The following is a 19,157-nucleotide window of genomic DNA, read 5'->3' on the forward strand; positions in this document are numbered from 1 at the left end:
CAGCGCAGAGTTAAATCTCTATTTTGTGTTTTTCTGGTATGGAAGGTTGTGACAAGAATGAAATGAGTTGTAGATATTTACTGTCAGAGGCAAATACATGAGGAAGGGCCCTAAATACTGGAGGGAAGCATTTATCTTTTAAAGCATCATGAAGAAAACAGCTTGTTCAAAATCAGAGGAACTGGTATTTTGATCTCATCTTTGCTACTTAATTGCCTTCCTTCCCATTTTTTGGTTCTCCTAAGTACCGTGGTAGACTAAAGGAGAAAAGTATTGCTTAAGCATTTAACTGTGTGCCAAATGCTGTGTTAAGTTCTGGAGATAGAAATAGAAGATCAGGACAGGTTGCCCCTTGCATTGAGCTCACTTTCTAATTGGGCAGATAACACATAAAGGAGGGTTCATGTTTATGTTCAGTTTATAGCTGATGGAAAAATCCAGGCAGCACTTAAATGAAGAGGAGGTGGCAAGACAGGTGGAAATGACCAGAGGCTCTTGGGGAGGAAGGGCCAAGCAGATGGTCAGTTCTCTACTAAGAGGGTACTGGGTTCAGGGTTTGGGTGGAGTTGGGTTCTGGAATATCTACAGAAGAGGTAGGGATCTGGGAATTCACTTGGCAGGGAGTGTCCTGTACCTGGTAGGAAGCCAGCAGTTGAGCAATGGGAATTGTTTGGGGGAATGAAAAGTGGATGGTTCTGCTCCATAGAAGCGGGGGTCACTTGTCCTTGTTCCAGTTGCACATTGGTGGGATGGGGTGAGGGAGGCTCTTGGCCCCCTACCATTGGAAGCCAGTAGAGGTGGCTGCTCCCAGGTTCCCAGGCAGGCAGTTCGTGGGCTGAGAAGTTCCCCCGCTGTTCCCATGTCATCTGGCAAGGCATAGCATTATCTCTCAATGAGAGCATCCCAAGAGGAATCTTCTTCACCTGTTGCAAATTGTGGTCTGTGTGCTTTTCTGCCTCAGTACCTTCCAAGTCCCTCATTCTTTCTACCCTCCTAACAAATGTGGATTCTGATTTCAGATATAGAGTAATACTTTCATTTTGTTCAGTCACTTGAGGAGAGATCTAAGAGAGTAGCTATATTAGAGAGAGTGTCAGGGAATATAGAACATTTCATAATGTTTCACTGAGTTTTAAAATAGTGAACCTAATTCTCTTTTCCACAGCTTGAAGAGTGGATTGTAGTTGTGTGTGTCTGTTTGTTTTTTTTTTAATCTCCCCCAAAGAAAGAGCTGCAGGGAGTAGAGCTAGGAAAAGAGTGGAGACTAATCTTCCTCCAAGGTCATGGTTAGGGGCAGCACACAGTGGTGCTTTGGGGCATAAACATCCGTCATGACTCCAATTGGAGCAATGACCGTCATGATCACTGAGATTTATATGGTGCTATAATGATTCTAAAATACTTGCATAATGTTAGCTTCTGCCTATCAAGAATCACTGACCACACTTGAGCGATTTTCCACTCAAAGGAAGGAGTTTCTTGTCTTGAGCCCATACTCTAGTGAGATTGAGAAGAGGGACAGATTTGGGGAAGTAAATAAAACATTTTTTTTTTAGCTTCCCTCTAGCCCCCTTCCTAATTTTTCTCTTCCCTTTGCCATTCTTTTTTCTCTCTTTTCCCCTCATTACCATGAGGCATCCAGAGCTGTCTTGTTATAAAACAGAAGATGCTTCTGAATAACTAGGGTGTCCTATAGTGGAAGGGGCTGCTCTGGGAGGCAGTGTATTTATTGTTTCTCTCATTCAGGGTCTTTAGGCTCCCCAGTTTCCCTGCCCACTTTCTTTCTGTCCTTCCATCAAAAAACGTCCTGTGTTTTGTCCTAATCTGACTGAAACAATCGTAATTAATAATAAGGTATTTATGGTTAAAATGACTTTTTGTAGTTCGCTCTCCACCCATTCTACCCCCTACCAGATACCATATTTGCATTTTAAGAAAGGGTAGTGCTCTTAAACCAGAGACATTAGCTTATGGAGTTATCTTCATCAATAATGAGAATTTCAGATACCTTGTTAGGACTATACTAAGGGGTTGGTGAAGTAGATCAGACCTTTTAGAAGCATCTTTCTTTGCCTGTATGTAATTTGTCATGGTTTTAGAGTAGGAGTGGTAATAAGGGGGGGGGGTGCATTTACATGGATCCATGGCAAAAGTAGAGAATTGAGAGAATGTCTCAGTAGAATTGAAAGGTTATCTTAGTCATATCCATAGGTTTTCCTGTTTTCTACAGAGCAATTTATCTTCTGACTTTTAAAAGTTCCAGCCAATTCAGCTATTTGTGACTGGTAATTAGCTTGCTGCTTGACCAGAATTTGTGCTTCTTTCCCATTCTCAAGCCTGAGTAAGATATGTGATGGGATCTGGAGATCTAAGTTGTGCAGAAATGTGTACAGCAAACACATGGATACAGTCAGTTCCTCTTTCCTATTTTCTCAAGCTTCCGAACAGTAAATCCAACACATAGACCTTGTCTACATACAATTCCTTAAATGACCAAAGGTTCAAGTGGGTATGGGGGAAGGGAAAAAGATGCTCTTTTCAGGTTTTAGAAATTCTTCTAAAATGAATTTCAAGCTCACAGATTTCTTTTTCAAGAACGTTATTTAATTTTAAATGTAAGAAAAATCTATTTAAAGATTCTTCCCCCCTTCTGTTGCTTTGTGTGTATGAGGAACAGATGGAACTGAAGGCATGTGATGCCATAGGCATCCTTTAGGCCTGTTAGAATGAGGTAACCTGTTCTCACATGCTGTATAAGACCTAAATATTGGTTCCTAAAGGGCTGGGCTTCTTCATTAAAGATGGACTCCAGGTATAAATAAATATAGCACGAACTATCCCTAAAGCTAGTCAAAGTTGGATTCTTTTGTCCCTCTTCCTTCAGAGTGTTGAAGGGATCAGTGATTTCATTGGTGTTCATACTTCCTCCACTGATACAACTTTTCTGTGCTTTCATTACCTTCATGAATTGCTTTAATCAATTTACTCATCACGTGGTGTCTGACTTTCTTTTGAAGATGCCTTACCCAACTTAGCTAGGATCACAAGACCATAGATCAAAGTACTGTTAGGATACCTCTGAGGCCATCCTTTCCCACCATTTCATTTTACAGATGGGAAACTGAGGCACAGGGAGGCTGAATCACTTGCCCAGAGTCACCCAGATAGAAGTACTAGAACCAGGATTTTGAACCAAAGTGTTCTGATTCCAGAGATGGTTTTACATCCATACCCTCCTGGTCCTCTGGGGTAGCTTGGTTTTGTAGTTGATGGGAGTGCTAACCTTTGAGTCAGGAAACCTGAATTTGAATCCTGCCTCAAACTCCCTACTAGCTATGTATCCCATGGCAACTGTCAACCCTTTTTGACCTCAGTTTACTCATCTATAAAATGGGAATAATAGCACTTACTTTTCAGGACTGTTCTGAAGATCAAATGACATAAGACATTTAAAGCACTTTGCAAACATTAAAGCACCATATAAATATTACCTATTACTCATTGTTGTTGATAAACTATCTAGAATCTGACTCAAGGTCAAAACTTTCCCTTCTTGGTTGAAGACCTAGCAGAGCCTGTGCTGTGCTGACATAGCTTTTCAGAACCCAGATCTCCATGCCACAGTGATACGCTGTAGAAAATGATGAGTAGAGGAAATACCTGTTTGATTTAAAGTTTTTATTCACCTCTTTCCTTTCTTCCATTGGCCAAATCATTTTTTTTTTGTCATTCATCAAGAAGTGTATTGTAGCAAAAAGTACTTCTTATGGGGATGGCTACAGGGGAAAACTTTGCATGGGGACCTCAGGAACAGTCATCGATCTATATGATAAAAGATCCAATCCAACTCATGACTAACAAGAACCCTCCCTCATGCTGGTACCCCTGACTTATGGTTAGCCAGGTTCAAGCCCCTCTCTAGTTATGGGGAACTCTCAGATTCCCTGGGGGCAGACCTTTTTCTATAGCCCTGTTAATTAGGAAGTTTTTTCATACCTTAGGCCTAAATCTGCCTTCCTTCAAATTCTACCCAGTTGCCCCAATTTCTGCCCTTGGGGACCAAACAGACCAAATAGAAATCTCCTTTCCAGCCTTTCAAATACTTTTTGAGATTGTCTTTCTGAAGCCCCTTCTTTCCTGATTGGCTGGCTCTCTCCCCACCCTCCTTTTCCTTCTAGTGGTTTGATATTGCCTTGAGTAACCCCATTCCAGAGCAGCTGTATCGAGCTATATTTAGGTATTCTGATGGACAGGTGTTGGTGGAAAGCTCAGCCTTTCACCTTGTGATCCAAAGTCAAACTGTCTTGTGCAGAAATGAAACCATTTAGTCCAGGTATGATGGTGGCAGTGTCCTCCTTTGGAAAGCATAAATATCAGTCATGGAATCTTGCAGTTTTAGTGTGGGAAGTGTCTCAAGTGGCAGCATGATGTAGTGGATATCGTGCTGAGCATGGGATCCATAAGACCTGGGTTTAAATCTGCCTCTACTACTTTTTGCTTGCTAGATGATTCTGGGTAAGTCATTAAACTTCTGCTTGCCTCAGGCAGGACTCTTGGACAGGACTTATTTTCTAACTTATGGCTGGGTTCATCGTAAGAAATCATCTTGCACAACTGTTCTGAGACCTTTTGGGCTTGTCAACAGGCAGTCACGACCTTAGAAACTTTTGTGAAAACCAGGTTTATTACAAGAGAAAGTAGCATGCATATGGAACCCAAAGAGTTCACAGTCCATATTGGAGTTCATTTGTGACAGCAGGACAAAGGAAGGAGGAGGTATCAGAAATCTCCACCCACAGGGTATGACATGGGAGGGGGAAAGGTATAGTAAAAGCGGGAAAAGGAGAAAACCCCTCCTGAAGGGGAGGAGCAAGGTGATGGCAAAAGCACCTTCTTTTCTTTTGGGAACTGCTAACACAGGTGGAGAACCTGTGGCCTCGAGGCCCTCTAGGTCCTCAAGTGTGGCCTTTGGACAGAATCCAAACTTCACAGTGAAGTCAAAGGGCCACACTTGAGGACCTAGAGGGCCACATGTAGCCTTGAGGCTACAGGTTCGCCACCCCTGTGCTAGACTATGAAGCTAGAAGGGTCTGAACATCTACCCGGTCCCAGCTGCACATTAAGTTTCTCAGCCTAGTGTAGACTGACTGGTGCCTGTCTTGACTCCCAAGCACACACAAGGAGTCCAGCCAGGGGTGCAGACAACATTATGTCAGCTGGGGGTTCTTTGTCCTGGACACATTCAGGGCCTCCTGCATGCTCTGGGTCCAGTGTTTCTGGAAACTGTGACAGCTCAAGAAGACAAGTTCAGAAGATCCTTTAACAGTCCTTAATAGTCCCAAGGCCCCTTTACACTTTCAAAAATTGAGGACCCCAGAGATCTTTTGTAGGTTATATCTACTGACATTTACTATATTAGAAGTGAAAACTGATCATGTATTTTTAAAATTTATTAATTCAATAATAATAAATGTTAATAAAACAAACTGTTAATAAATATAATAAAATGTATGTTAATATGAACAGCAGCTATATTTTCCAAAGCAAAAAAAAAATGAGAATTTCATTTTTTAAAAGTATATTTATGCAAATCTCTTATGTTTGGCTTAGTAGAAGACAGCTGGATTATCATCTGCTTCTGCATTTAGTCTGTTGTGATATGTTTTGGTTGGAACAGAAGAAAATCCCACCTCGTACAGATAGAGTTGGAAAAGGGAGGAGTATTTTAATAGGCAAATGATATTTTAGCATTATTATGAAAATAGTTTTTACCTTACACGCCCCCTGAAAGGATCTCAGGGACCCCCTCAAACTAGGAGAACTGTTGAACTAGGCCAGCCCCCTTATTTTACCAATGGGGAAAGAGGCCTCTGACCTCTAAAGAGTCTTTTAAACTGTTGAGATCCCTAGAGCACCCACCACAGTGAGTGTAGCCTGACAGTTTCCGGCCCCATTCTAGGGCCTCCAGGAGCTGTGACAGCTGGGAGTTTGGGATTGACAAGGTAACAATAGCTTTCCAGATTGTCTTTTGTGTGCTTGCAGAAGTCTGTCTGGGGGTTATATAATAAATGTTACCCTCAACGAGAAAACAGTGTTGTCCTTTTTGGAGAAGGAAGCACAGGCTCCCTGCATTCTGGCCAATTACCCTCCAGCTCCTAAGATTCTTCCTGCAGTTTCAGTTGGCTTTGGTTTCTGCCTACGCTCTGGTGGAGTGCTGTTATATGCTTCTAAACAGCTGTTTCTCCCTTCTCATTGACCATTCCCTTTACTTTGAGTGTAGATTAGTGGGTTCATTGTCCACAGGCTGCTGAGCCCCAAAGTCGATCATGCCTTAGGCCAGGGGTTCTTAACATTTTTTTGATGTTATGGCCTCCTTTTGGCGATCTATGGACCCCTTCTTAGGATAATGTTTTTAAATGCATAAAATGAAATATAGATTACAAAGGAAAGTAATTCTATTTAAAACTTAATAAAATATTAAAAAACCCAACAACTTCTTGGACCCCAAGTTAAGCAATCTTCCCATAGGCAGAGCAGAGGAAGACCTGTATGTCTCATATGTAATTCCATCAAATCTTCTTGTGTGGTTTTTGAAGTACCTGATACTCTGCTAGTGGAAGTAGGTGGAGGTACAGGTATGCTTCAGAGATATTATGGGTTTGGTTCCAGATCACTGCAATAAAGTGAGTATCACAATGAAGCAGGTCATGAAATTTTTGGTTTCCCAGTGCATATAAGTTATATTTCTACTACACAGTAGTCTATTAAGTGTTCAGTAGCATTGTTTTTAAAGACTCCCCACCCAATTACATGTAAAAACAATTTAACATTCTTTTTTCAAATTTTAAGTTCCAAATGCTCTCCCTCCCTCCCCTCCCGTCCTCATTGAGAAGGCAAACAGTTTGACATAGGTTACACATGTGTAGTCATGCAAAATACATTTCCATCTAAGTCATGCTGTGAAAGAAAACAGACTGAAAAAAAAGCCCAAGAAAAATAAAGAAAAATTATCTTTGATCTGCAGTCAGGCTCCACCAGTTCCTTCTGGAGGTGGAGAGCACTTTTTGTCATAGATCCTTCAGAATTGTCTTGGATCATTGTGTAATAGCATTGTGTTTTTTTTTAAACAATGTACATGCTTTATTAAAAATACCTTATTGCTAAAAAATGTTAACCACCATCTGAGCCTTCGGTGAGTTGTAATTTTTTTTGCTGGTGGAGGGTCTTGCCTTGCTGTTGATGGCTGCTGACGAGGGCTGTGGTTGCTGAAGGTTGGGGTGGCTGTGGCAGTTTCTTAAAATAAGACAGCAATGAAGTTTGCCTCATCAGTTGACTCTTCCTTTCATGAATGATTTCTCTGTAGCATGCGATACTGTTTGTCAGCCTTTGACCCACAGTAGAACTGCTTTCAGAGCTGGAGGCAATCCTCTCAAACTCTGCCACTGCTTTATCAACTGAGTTTATGTAATATTCTTCAGTATTGTTGTGTCTCAGAGAATAGGGAGGCCTGAGGAGAGGGAGAGAGGTAAGGAAACAGTGGAGCAGTCAGAACACGTACAACATTTATCGATTAAATTCACTGTCTTGTGTTGGTGGGGTTTGTCTTGACCCAAAACAATTATGGTAGTAACATCAAAGATCAGAGATCACCATAACAGGTATAATAATAATGAAAAAGTTTGAACTATTGCAAAAATTACCAAAATATGTGATACAGAGACACGATGTAAGCACATTTCGTGGGAAAATGACACCGGCAGGCTTGCTACAAATCTTCAGTTTGTTTAAAAAAACAAAAAAAACAGGCGTCCTGACCTATATCTTGCCACTGGACTCCGAAGGACTGTGGAGGAGAGAGTGAGGCTGCTGACTTTGCACAGCCCTGACTCACTTAAATCCAGTTCACTTGCAAGTCAAGATGTCATTGGTCCTCTTTGAGAATGAAGGACAAACAACAATAATCCGTTAAAAAAAAATGCAGTATCTGGGAAGTGCAATGAAACAAGTTATTGTTGTACAAAAAGAAATTACAGGTTTGTTGGGGACAGCAGAATCACATGAAACAGAATAATGGAAGAAAAACATAATTGAATGTTCAAACATTCTGGGATTGGTAATGTAGTAAGATCAATGATGAGTAGAGTTCAGGAATTGAGCTGAATTTGTTGAATGGATAAAATTCAGATGGGCAAGAAGAAGGGGGAGGGTGGGTAGAGATTGAGGGCCATAACACCCTGAGCTGAGTAAAGGAACCTCTGGAGAATACACTCATGGATGTTCTGTATTCCAACCAGAGTAAATTTAATTTGAGAAAGGACTATAGGACAAAAGTAGAAAGTGGTAGAATTCAGTCTGCCTCCAAGAAGACTCCGTATACTCGTGGAGAACAGCAGAACCATGAAAAGTCATAGTATGCAGTTATGATGTCATAAAAGTATCCCTTAGACACAGATTAAACATTGTCTTATAACAGAAAATCATAGGATTTAGAACCAGGAAGAAATTTAGAGATCTTCCAATCCAGTCTTCTAATTTGACCAAAAAAAATCTTTTCACCTCCCCTCATGAAATTATAGCCCTATGTTAAAAAAAATTCTTTATACATTATAGTGCTACTTTGCTATTTTATGGGACTTGTCTGTCTATCTGTCTCATCATTCTTTTGAAGAAACAAATTAAGGTCATTAGGAGTGGTTTGAGAGGCAGTATGTTCTAGTGGATAGAGTAGTGTTTTTGGAGCTGTGATACGTACTGGCCATGTCACCCTGGGAATATCACTTAACCTCTCAAAGCCTTGGAAAACTCTGTCAGACTATATGTTGCCACACAGCAGGTGTGGCAGGGAGTTTCCTTCTGGGGAGTTCCCTAAAGGAAAATCACAGGTCCAGACCAAAAAAAGGAGACATTTACCCAAAGCTCATTGTGGTAACTGGCTAGTTTCCACAGGGTTTATTTCTGTCGAACTGACATTCTGTATTTATAATCACTTTTTTGGGAGGAACCCAGGGACTTGTATCTTTTACAGATAGTAGTGCCTGAGGATTTTTATCTAGGATCTGGTGTTTTGTCATTTGAGGTTTTCACATATATATTCTACATGTAGGAAATATTTCACAAATGTCTCAAAAGCAGGTAATGTTGATCTAGAGTGGGATTTCTTAATAATTTTTGCATGGTACCCTTTAGTAGTCTGGTTACCTTAGAGACCTTTTCTCAGAGCAGTGCTTAAACTACATAGGATTAAAAAGAAAATCAATTATAATTAAGTAAAGATGTATTTTTTTTTCCCATTCAAGATCATAGACCCTAGGTCAAGCAAGAGCTGTTGGTCTAGAAAGTAATAAATAGGCCTTGAAAATAAATTTGGGGTAAAGTAACATTGGAAACAAAACACTAAATCGTCTAATTTGTACAGAGATCACTTCTTTAGCAACCTCATCTCTCTAGAAAACATCCAGGAATCTTTTTCAGCAAAAGTAGATGGTTGAATTAATGAATTATACAGAGTTCTTACACTAAATTCTTGTAAATGCACCAGAAAACTCCTGCAGTCCTCACCTTCAGGGCCTTCAAGGCAGAGTGGGGAGGGGGAATGTTTTTTTCTTTAGATAACATTTTAGCCAGCTTGGTTATCTAGTTAGCTGCAGCAGCAGCCGCTGAGCAGCTGCCAGCAATCAGATAGGCCCAGGAGTCTAGGGTGTAGCAGCACCTTTACTGGTCCTGCTCCCAGCCCAGCCTTCACAATCATCATCTGGAGAAATAACTCCTTTGGAGAAGGGGACAGTCATCCCTGCCAAATGCCAACCAACTGCTCAAAACGGGGCAGCAAGCCAAGCTAATTAAAGCAGCAAAGCACCCTAAGGAAGAGACGGGAGCAGTGTGTGCCAAGCAAATCAAATCCATCACCACCACCATCACCATTGCCACCACCACTGTCTTGTCTACCATCTCCGTACATAACCTAATGGAGACATCCAAGGGCCGTGAACCCGATAGCCTTTTGAATAGCAATACTTCCAGCCCACTGTCTATAGCCATTATCCTGGGAAGCCATCCCTGTGGAGATGCAGCCTGGCAAACTGCTCCTACAGATGCTGCTGCCACGTCTTTTGAAGACTTCAGAAAGAAAGTCCTTGCCACCAAAGTCCTTTGCACTGACAAATGGTTGGGCATTGGAAACCAAAATCATTTTATCAGTAGAAATAGCATTAAAGAAGAGGCATTAATATCTGCTTTGCCACTGCACCTGAAGATCATGGGACTTTTCCATCTTACTTGCAGCTGCAACCTATATGTTTTGGCTCCCTTATTAGATTATGAGCTCCTTGAGAGAAAGGATTGTTGGGGCAGCTAGGTGGCGCAGTGGATAGAGCACCGGTGCTGGATTCAGGAGGACCTGAGTTCAAATCTGGACTCAAACACATAACATTTACTAGCTGTGTGACCCTGGGCAAGTCACTTAACCCCATTGCCTAGCCAAAGAAAAAAGAGAGAAGGGATTGTCTTACTTTTCTGTGTTTATCTCCAGTTCTTAGCACAGTGCTTTGTACTTAAGTCATTCATTCATTCATTCATTTGGCTACTTAGAGCAAAGTAGATTAAAATCAGTAAGACATAAGAAGAGACTACCAGAAATAGATATATTGGTAACAACAAGAAGTAAAAAGTGGTACTGAAGGAGGAGAGAACAGAAGCATGCTCTATCTATCTGTCTTTCTGTCTGTCTATCTGTCTATCCATTGAGAACAGAAGCATGTAAAACAGATCCCCGAATGTAAATGCAAAGATAGCCGTTAGGATGGCATCAGACAACCCTATATCTCTTAGGCTCCAGAGGGTTTGCTGCTTTTATCTAAACAGCACATAAATTTTCAAGCCTTTTAAGAGAGCATAAGTAGCGTTTATTAGGCATGCCAATGAATGCACATCCTTTCTAAGTTATAATTTCCAGCCTTGATCAATTGATTACTTTAAATCTTGGTAACATTGTTTAGGATCTATGAAGATAATGCATAGTACAGTCATACCTCATGTATTCAGAATCTTCAGGAACTGACATGTTTCACTCAACAAGTATAACTGATGTTTATAATTATGTGAGCAGAATTGTTGAATGGAGTGAACCTGATAATTCAGAAAAGGTTAAATTAGTTTTGATAAAGTCTGCTTGTCAGGAGAGGAATGTGCGCAATATATTTACAGTACTTTGCACATAATAGGCACCTAAAAATGTTTCTTGAACAAATGAAGGAATGTATTAATTTAAAAGTGATATTCACTCAAAAATATTTACCAAAACAAGCAAAAATAACAACCACTTCTGTTAATAGAAAATTCATTTCTGAATAAATGAGGTATCATTGCACTCTTTATAAAGGCATGTGTCCTCACCAACACTCTCCTGTCTTATAGGCATCACAGGCTGGAAGTTAGAACACAGAAAAGTTCTGCATTTATTTGCATGTTTGCATTACTTTAGCTCTTTTTGAACACACAGACTTTGTATTAATAGATTCCTGAGTTTCCTTCATATGGAAGGAAGTGGAAAGAAAGGTCTTAGAGGACCTGAGTTCTGATCTCATTCTTCCTCTTTACTGTCTGTCTGACCTTGACTTGTGGCTGCCTTATCTATAATCTCTAAATTTTCCTTCCAGCTCGAAATCTTGTAATCCTCCTCAGTCGATCCTCAAACAAACATATGTAAAGTTCACCTACCCCAACCTGCCAATATTCTTGTATTTCATTTTGTTCTGGTGAAGATGGCTAGTGTAGCATCTTTATTGTACATTTACTATGCAAGCCAGCACTGTTCCTACTTAAATATCTAGTGATATATTTAAATGTCTAGTCCACTGAAGTCACAGGAAGCTTGTTTAAATCTCAACCCCATTTATTCACCAGAACACTAAGACAAATTGGACAGCTGCTGAGCAGAATGTGGTAGGCATCAGGAAAAGGAATGATAAATAGAGGGTTAAGGGGATACCCCTGTGGCCAGTCTCTTCTTAAGAGCCCATGTTTGAGCAATTTGAAGCCCCTGGGTTGTTTCCACCCACCCACCCATTTGATATTTCAGTTGCAGCCCCCACATGGTCCCACATGATGCCTAACAGATTACTCAAAATTCTTTTATTTGTGATATCTTTATTTGCTCGCTGACATTAACGAGCTCACAAGAGTATTAGTGTTGCTTTTAGGGATGTGCATGAATTGCTCTGGCCGAATGCCATTCATTCCAGTGTGGGAACTGATGTTCTGCGTGTGTTTGTGTGTGGAAAAGAAGGAAGAGTAGCAGGGGTGGGACTGCTTTTTTTTTCCCCCCTTGCAGCCAGTGACGTGAGCCATGCCTGGAACAATCAGACTCACTGCAAACAGGCTAGTTGAAGATGCTAGGGGAGGCAGCCTGGTGCATCTTAAGCAAACGCTGATTGCCACATTCTGGGGCTACACAGGCACACTCCTTACAGATTTCCTTCAGCTTTCTGTCCCTGCAGAGGTTTGGGAAGTGCCTTTTCGTTTCAGTCTGCTGAGCCCCCTCCCCACTTGACCTTGGAGATGATTGGAGTTAACAGTGTTCAGAGTGCCAGCAAGGTGCGGGTGAGAACCACGGGTTCAGTGAAATACTCCAGAGAGGACTCCATCCGGAGGCAGTCCCACCGGTCCAAGTCTATGAAAATTTCCAACTCCTCTGAGTTTTCTGCTAAGGAAACGAAGGTAAAAAAAAAATAGCATCCTAAACCTTCTTGTCAGTTCTGTAGTCAGAGGAATAATGATTTTTTTTTTTAAGAAAGAAAACCTTTTTGCTAATTGTTCGTGTGGAATTAGCAGGGTGTGTAAAATTGCTTTGGATAAATCCTCTGAAGTCAGAGTGAGCCACAGGCTGGGGAAGGGAACTGGACTCGAGATAAAGGGGTGGTTACTACGTTTGGTTCTGTATTTGCTGGGGGTGTTGATGTAACAGTCCCCAGCCAGAAGATGATCAGGAACAATTGTTAGTTGACATTTCAATCCAAGGTTTTGTCTCTGGAAGGACTACATTGCCACGATTTGTGAGAGTACTGTATTTTCAGATCATTTAGAATAGAATAGAGGCATTGTGTGCCTTTATCTTTCATTTATTTCTGTTTTTATTATTTTCATGTGTGGATGCCATGGGAAATAGTGGATTGTGGCTGTACTAGGGGTGTGTGTGGTGTGTGTGTGTGTGTGTGTGTTGTGTGTGTGTGTGAATGTATGGAATTACCAGCCTGAGCATTTTTACTTAGAGCATTTTATCAGCATTTTTTCTATATGCACATGGACACGCTCTATTGTCACTTAGCACGTGTTTATTGCAACTGCCCTCCGGTTGTCTGTGCCATGAGTATAATATAATTTCTGTTGTTCGTATGAAGAGTATGATTACACAGAGAAATGGGCATTTACTCCATGCAACATATTCTCGAGATGCATCCCACCACCATCTGTGTGAACAGGGTGCTCAGAAACACTCCCACTCCACAGGTTTTAAAAATGGAATGATAAGACTTATGGTCTCCTAGAACTACAAAGCTAGAGACATAGTGATCACAATTGAATGTAGCCTTCTGAGTTGAAGTGGCTTGAGAGGGGACATTTAAGGCACCAGAGCTCCTGTCAAGGTGAGGTGTATCAAGGAAGTTTAAATATTGCATACCTGTATTATGTGTCTAAATTCACAAGCCACATGTACAGACCAGGATACACATGCACATTCTCTCTGTCTCTCTCTCATTAGACTGCAGTCCTTCCGAGAGTTTTCTCCTCTTCCCCCCCTGCCCAATCCCTTCAATGACATTTAGACACATGTATGAGTTTAGTTATAAAAGAAATAAGGGCTGAGGAAGGTGTCTATGTGTGTGTTTGAATATATAAGAATATGTCATTGGCTACTTATGAACTCCCCACTTCTGTTTTCTTCCTCCCCTTTAGACAATGGCACCTAAAGTGCTGTGGCTAAGATTAGTGTTCACATGTGGCCCCAAGCCTTATTTGCTCATTTGCGGGAATAACATATGTATGTCTTCATGCTCATGTATGTTATCATGACGTGGCTGTATCAGTCTTTCTGTTGAAACTGTGTTAGGAGACTTCCTGGGGTGTCATGACTACCCTCTCCCACTGTGATGCGCCCTGGTGACATATTAAACTGGGGGAGAGGGAGGGGGTGGGAGGCAAGGAGGGAGGGAAGAAGGGTGGTACCACAGTGGTGGTAGCAATAAACAGGCAGTTCTTAAGATGCTAGTTAATGGGGAGATTGGCGGGGATTTGTTTTATTCGTCCATGTAGACGGTGCCTTCCCAGGTTTTCATTTTCCTTCTTCTGGAATCCTTAAGTGCATAGGCAGTGATTTAACTTGGGTTGGAATTTGCAGAGGGTGTGCCCTGTGTTCTGTTCCTGCAGAGATGCTCACATGGAATAACTTAATTAATCTGCTTCCCCACCCTCACCCCCATATAGACTTTTGTTGGTTGTAAAGTACAATGTACCTCAGAGTGGCATGGGTCTGTAAAACAGAATCGAAACTCTTGGTTTTCACATTACATATTATGTCACCAATCTTTTAAACAAGGGAACAAGGTTAGAGGACAGTTCCTTAGACTGATACCATGTTATACATGATGTGAATTATATACCTTTTTTTAAAGGCATATGGGGTCGGAGGGTCTGGTATCATGAGCTCCTGTTTCAGAAGCACAATTCATAAGCCATATGCTTTTTTTATACTATACTTCATTCTCTAAATAAAGGATTACAAGGAACCTGAAAAAAAAAAGTAACGTGTTACCTTCATATAGAAAATCAAAGATTAGCCAAAATTTTCCTCTAATTTTACTCTAAAATTTCCAAAGAACTGTATTACTCTAAAAAGACATCTACACATAGTCTTATACACATTTATTTCTACTAACACATGCAGATATTTATAATTCCAATTCACAAAATCCCAAATTTAGATCTAGAAGGAACCTTAGATTTTTCTAGTCTAAGACTCTTGTTTTACAGATGAAGAAACTGAGGCCCAGAGTTGAAGTGACCTACCCAAGGTCACAAAGGGCAGCAGAGAGTGACAAATGCTTGAATTTGAACTCAGGTCTTCTGATTTGAAGTCTAGCATTCTTTCTCAATATTTTTTGACATTAATTGATATTGACTAGCACCCACAAGGTCAGTTAAGAATTTGATCTTGCTCGTCTTGTAAATTACACATATGATTTTGTCTAACCTTGTACTCTTCAAGCATAGAAATGCTTTACAGTGATCAGAGAGAGAGTCCTTAAAGGGGTTATCATTAATTCATTATGTATTCCTGGCTGTTCAATTTCATCTCTCCAGGTCTCAGTCTGAATCTACATAGAATAAAAATAATAGTATTATCCCCTTGCCTTGGCATAATGTTTAGAAGAAGCTTAGTACACTTGATAAATGTAAAACTTCCATATTTGGAATTTTTGTGTTCCGATATTTTTAGCCTGAAAATATTGTTTTTTCCCCCAGGAGCTAGCTCGCTAGTCATAATTTCCTACCTTTAAAAAAATTGCTGTGTAAATTCAGAATTTTTAAAAATTTTAATTAAAACAAAATAAAATTCACATTGGGTATGCTTAGCAGGTTTCTTCTTTTGAGGACATCGCAAAAGCTTAGCAATGTTTTTCTTTGCATTTTAAGTGAAATACCTGAAGAGCCTGGCTTGATCAGATGATTTTTAAACAACAGGAAATTTGAAATTTCACATTATCAGAGGCCCTCTGATTTAATATGAGTTAGCTTATTAAAATTCAATAACTTCACCTCAATTTACTAGGTGTTTCAGAATCCCTTTCTTAAAAAATAGAAGTCATCACTTCCCCTTGGTTTTCCTTTGAAACTGGTTACCTATACTTCTAATGTACAAGATGTACAGAGTACATGTATTTAAGCATCTTGGAAGGATGCTAATATTGATGGGAAAGAAAAGCAGTCTATTAAAGAGATTTATTCAATCTGACTTTTAGCTTGGAAATTCTGTTGTTGAAACAGTTGATCACCATGCTGTTGGCCATGAGGTGGCAGTGCAGACCATCAGGTGTATGCACAGTCTTACATTGACTTTAATTAAACATTGGAAGCAGTTCCTTAAAGAGTAAAATTCTAGAATTTGAGGTTGTGCAAGCACAAAGAGCTATTATGAAAGCTTCATTTCATCCCAAAATGTAATTTTAGGATGTAAAAGGACTTCATAGATTTCCTAATCCACACCCCTCATTTTCTGAGAGATTCACAGAAGAAAAATGGTGTTCCTATGGTCACAGATCAAATTAATGTTGTACCTGGAACTAGAATCTCTGTTTCCTGTTCAGTGCTCTCTCCACTATAGCTGCTGCCTTTTTTATTTGTCTGCTTTATTTCTTTGTGGAACTGGTTCAGGGGAGCAGCTTAATTCCAAGTCAGATGAGAAACACAAGAAATCAACTTCATTCCCAGAAAAGTGAAGTCACCTAGCATTTATTAAGCACCAGTTATGTGCCAGTTACTGTACTAAGAAGCATGGGGATACAAAGAAAGGTTTTTAAAAAAAAAAGTGCTTGCCCTTGAGGAGCTTCGAGTCTATTGGGAATGGGGGAGGAAGGGAAAAGAGTTTCTATGCAGCTGTGTACAAATAAACTATGTGGGATAAATGGAAGAAGGCATGAATGTGAAGGTCTGGGGAAGGATTCTGGCAGAAGGTGGGACTTGAGCTGAGATGTGAAGGAAAACAGGGAAGCCAGGAGGCAGAGAGGAAGAGGGAGAGAGATCCAAGCATGAGAGACAGCCAGGGAAAAGCGTTTCACAAGGAAAACACGTCTAAAATTCATTGGACAGATGAGTGGAAAACTTTCAGCCTTGATAGAGACTGATTGCCTGAGCAGGAAGCTTACATTTAATTTTATAAACTCATGAGGGCAAGGGACCATGTCTTTTTCACCATTTTGTTTTAACTCTCTACAATGCATTGCACGTAACAGGACTTTCGTAAAAACAGACAAGTATACAAACAAAAAAACAACAACCCTATTTATTACTTTAAAGTTTGTAAAGTACTTTACAGATGACTCTTATTTGAGCCTCACATCAGTCCTGATCAGTATCACAAAGATTATTATTCCCATTTTATGAGAAAATGCAGTAGTTTCAACGAAATGGGTTAAGTGACTTGCCCAAGGTCACAGAAACTAGTAAGAGAAAGGATTTGAACCCAGACTTTCCATATTCTAAAGTCTTTCCCCTATGCCATGCTGCCTCTCAAAAATGCATTGGACCATGGGGTCACAAAGAGTTAGACTGAACTTCTGAACAATAAACATGATAGAAAGCAAATGAGATCTAGGCTTGATGATGCTACTAAGTGTTCTCACCAGGGACCCATCACTTAATCTTTCTAGATATCTGTTCCTTAACTCTAAAAATACTTGAAGTTGGATTCAGTATTTCTATGTCCTGTGAATCTGAGATTTGAATTTGTAAGAATATAACTTTTAGAACCACGGTTCTTTGTGGCAAATATTAAAGATCTGGGGCAGAGGACAGAGAACTCAATCTTTTTGTGAGATGTTTTCAGTAAACATACATTAATGAGAAGATATTGTTAACTGTAAACTTATTAGAACAGAAACTCAAAGGCAGTTAGTTGCTGCAAGATCAGGCAGTAGGAATACCTAATTTTACTTTGGAAAAAGGAGCAGGAATGATGTAGGGTGCTTGGTATGAAAGGCCCTCCCATCTTTTTTCTGTCTAGTCTTTGCAGGTTTTACAGGCTGTATTTCCCCTGTTATTGTTAGGTAAATGTTAATCACGTCTCCTACTGGGAGTCAAATCTATACACCAAGGCAGCCAGAAGAAGTCATTACAGTGCCCTATTGGAGCATGCAGTTCTGGTGGGTGGTTTTCAGATTTTGCTAACTCTTGAGTAGGGCTTCAACACCTCCCATGTTTTATAGACGAAGAATAGAACTGGGGAAAAGGATGAGAATGGCTGTGTATGTTCTACATGTATGAAACCGTATCTCTAACTGGGTTTTCAAATATTTAAGTTTGTAATATTTAGAGACTGATTTCATAGCCACAATTAAAAATATTCTGTGATTTTCCTTTTTATTTTTAACTTGAAAGCAAGCCAGAACCAGTCCATTCTAAGCTTAGTGAACACACTTCTCTGATTGGTGGTAGCCCTCATTAGCTGGGAAAAACAGATCAGTTTCCTATTGTAAAATGAAGAAGTTGGACCAGAGGAATTCTAATAGTCAGTGACTGTTGTGAGAAGAATAGCCAGTATACTCCGACACATCCAGATAACAAGACTTCTTCCCTGTGGCCTAGAGATAGTTAGAATGCATTGGATCCATTGTGTAGATCCCAGATTTAGAGCAGGGAGAGACCTTAGAAACCCATACCCTTCATTTAACACATATGGAAACTGAGGCATCAAAGAATGGAAGTGACTTGTCCAAGGTGACACAGGCAGGGCTTTGAGTAAGTTGGGATTTGAGCTGATTCTACCAGACTCCAAGTTTCATGTTCCTCCCATTACAACATATTTGACTTTATAATCTTGTGTCTGCTTTGTTTACATGGGTGTTAAATACTTTTCTGAGTGCCTAGGTCTGACTGTATCATTTATGCTTAAAAACACAACAAACAAAAACCTTTTGTTGGTTTACCATTGCCTGTCATAAAAAGTAACAAGAACAGCACTATCTCCTTACCCTGGTAATCAAGGCCCTCCATAATCTGGTACCAATTTAGTTTTTCAGCCCTATCTTCACATAACAGCCTTTCATGCCCTTTGTATTCTAGCCAAACTGGGCTACTAGCCGTTCCTGCCTTCTCTCACCTTCATGAATTTGTACGGGCCTAGAACACTACAGTTCTTACACATTTCCTCTGGTTGAAATCCTTCTCTTCCTTTAGAGCTCAGCTCTTTTATATCTGCTTACATGTCTTTTCTAATCCCCCTACTTAAGTGTTCTCTCCCTCCTTAGATTTTTCATAGGACTTTCCCTTCACCTCTCTTTTGCCCTCATCACCTTCTCTTTTGTTTGTTCATGTACATGTCTTATTTTCCATTTTTTTCTCTGTCCCTAGATTGCACAGTCTTTGAGGACAGGATGTTGTTTCATTTT

General features: G+C 40.2%; 1 protein-coding gene across 8 annotated transcripts in view; it reads left to right on the plus strand.

Moving 5' to 3' along the window:
• The window catches only part of PSD3 (pleckstrin and Sec7 domain containing 3), a 607,844-nt gene that overhangs the window by 431,033 nt on the left and 157,654 nt on the right, over window positions 1–19,157 (plus strand). Inside the window, exon 1 of one of the 8 annotated variants that reach the window (XM_078149619.1) lies at window positions 12,380–12,714. The exons of the other annotated variants lie outside the window; for them this stretch is intronic. Coding sequence (XP_078005745.1) covers window positions 12,556–12,714 — 159 coding nt within the window. The 5' untranslated portion in view covers window positions 12,380–12,555. Of the gene's footprint in view, window positions 1–12,379; window positions 12,715–19,157 lie in introns of those variants that run through there. 8 annotated transcript variants of the gene reach the window in all.

Source organism: Phascolarctos cinereus, unplaced genomic scaffold, assembly GCF_003287225.1.
Source record: "Phascolarctos cinereus isolate Bilbo 61053 unplaced genomic scaffold, phaCin_HiC Scaffold_2;HRSCAF=192, whole genome shotgun sequence".
NCBI lineage: Eukaryota > Metazoa > Chordata > Mammalia > Diprotodontia > Phascolarctidae > Phascolarctos > Phascolarctos cinereus.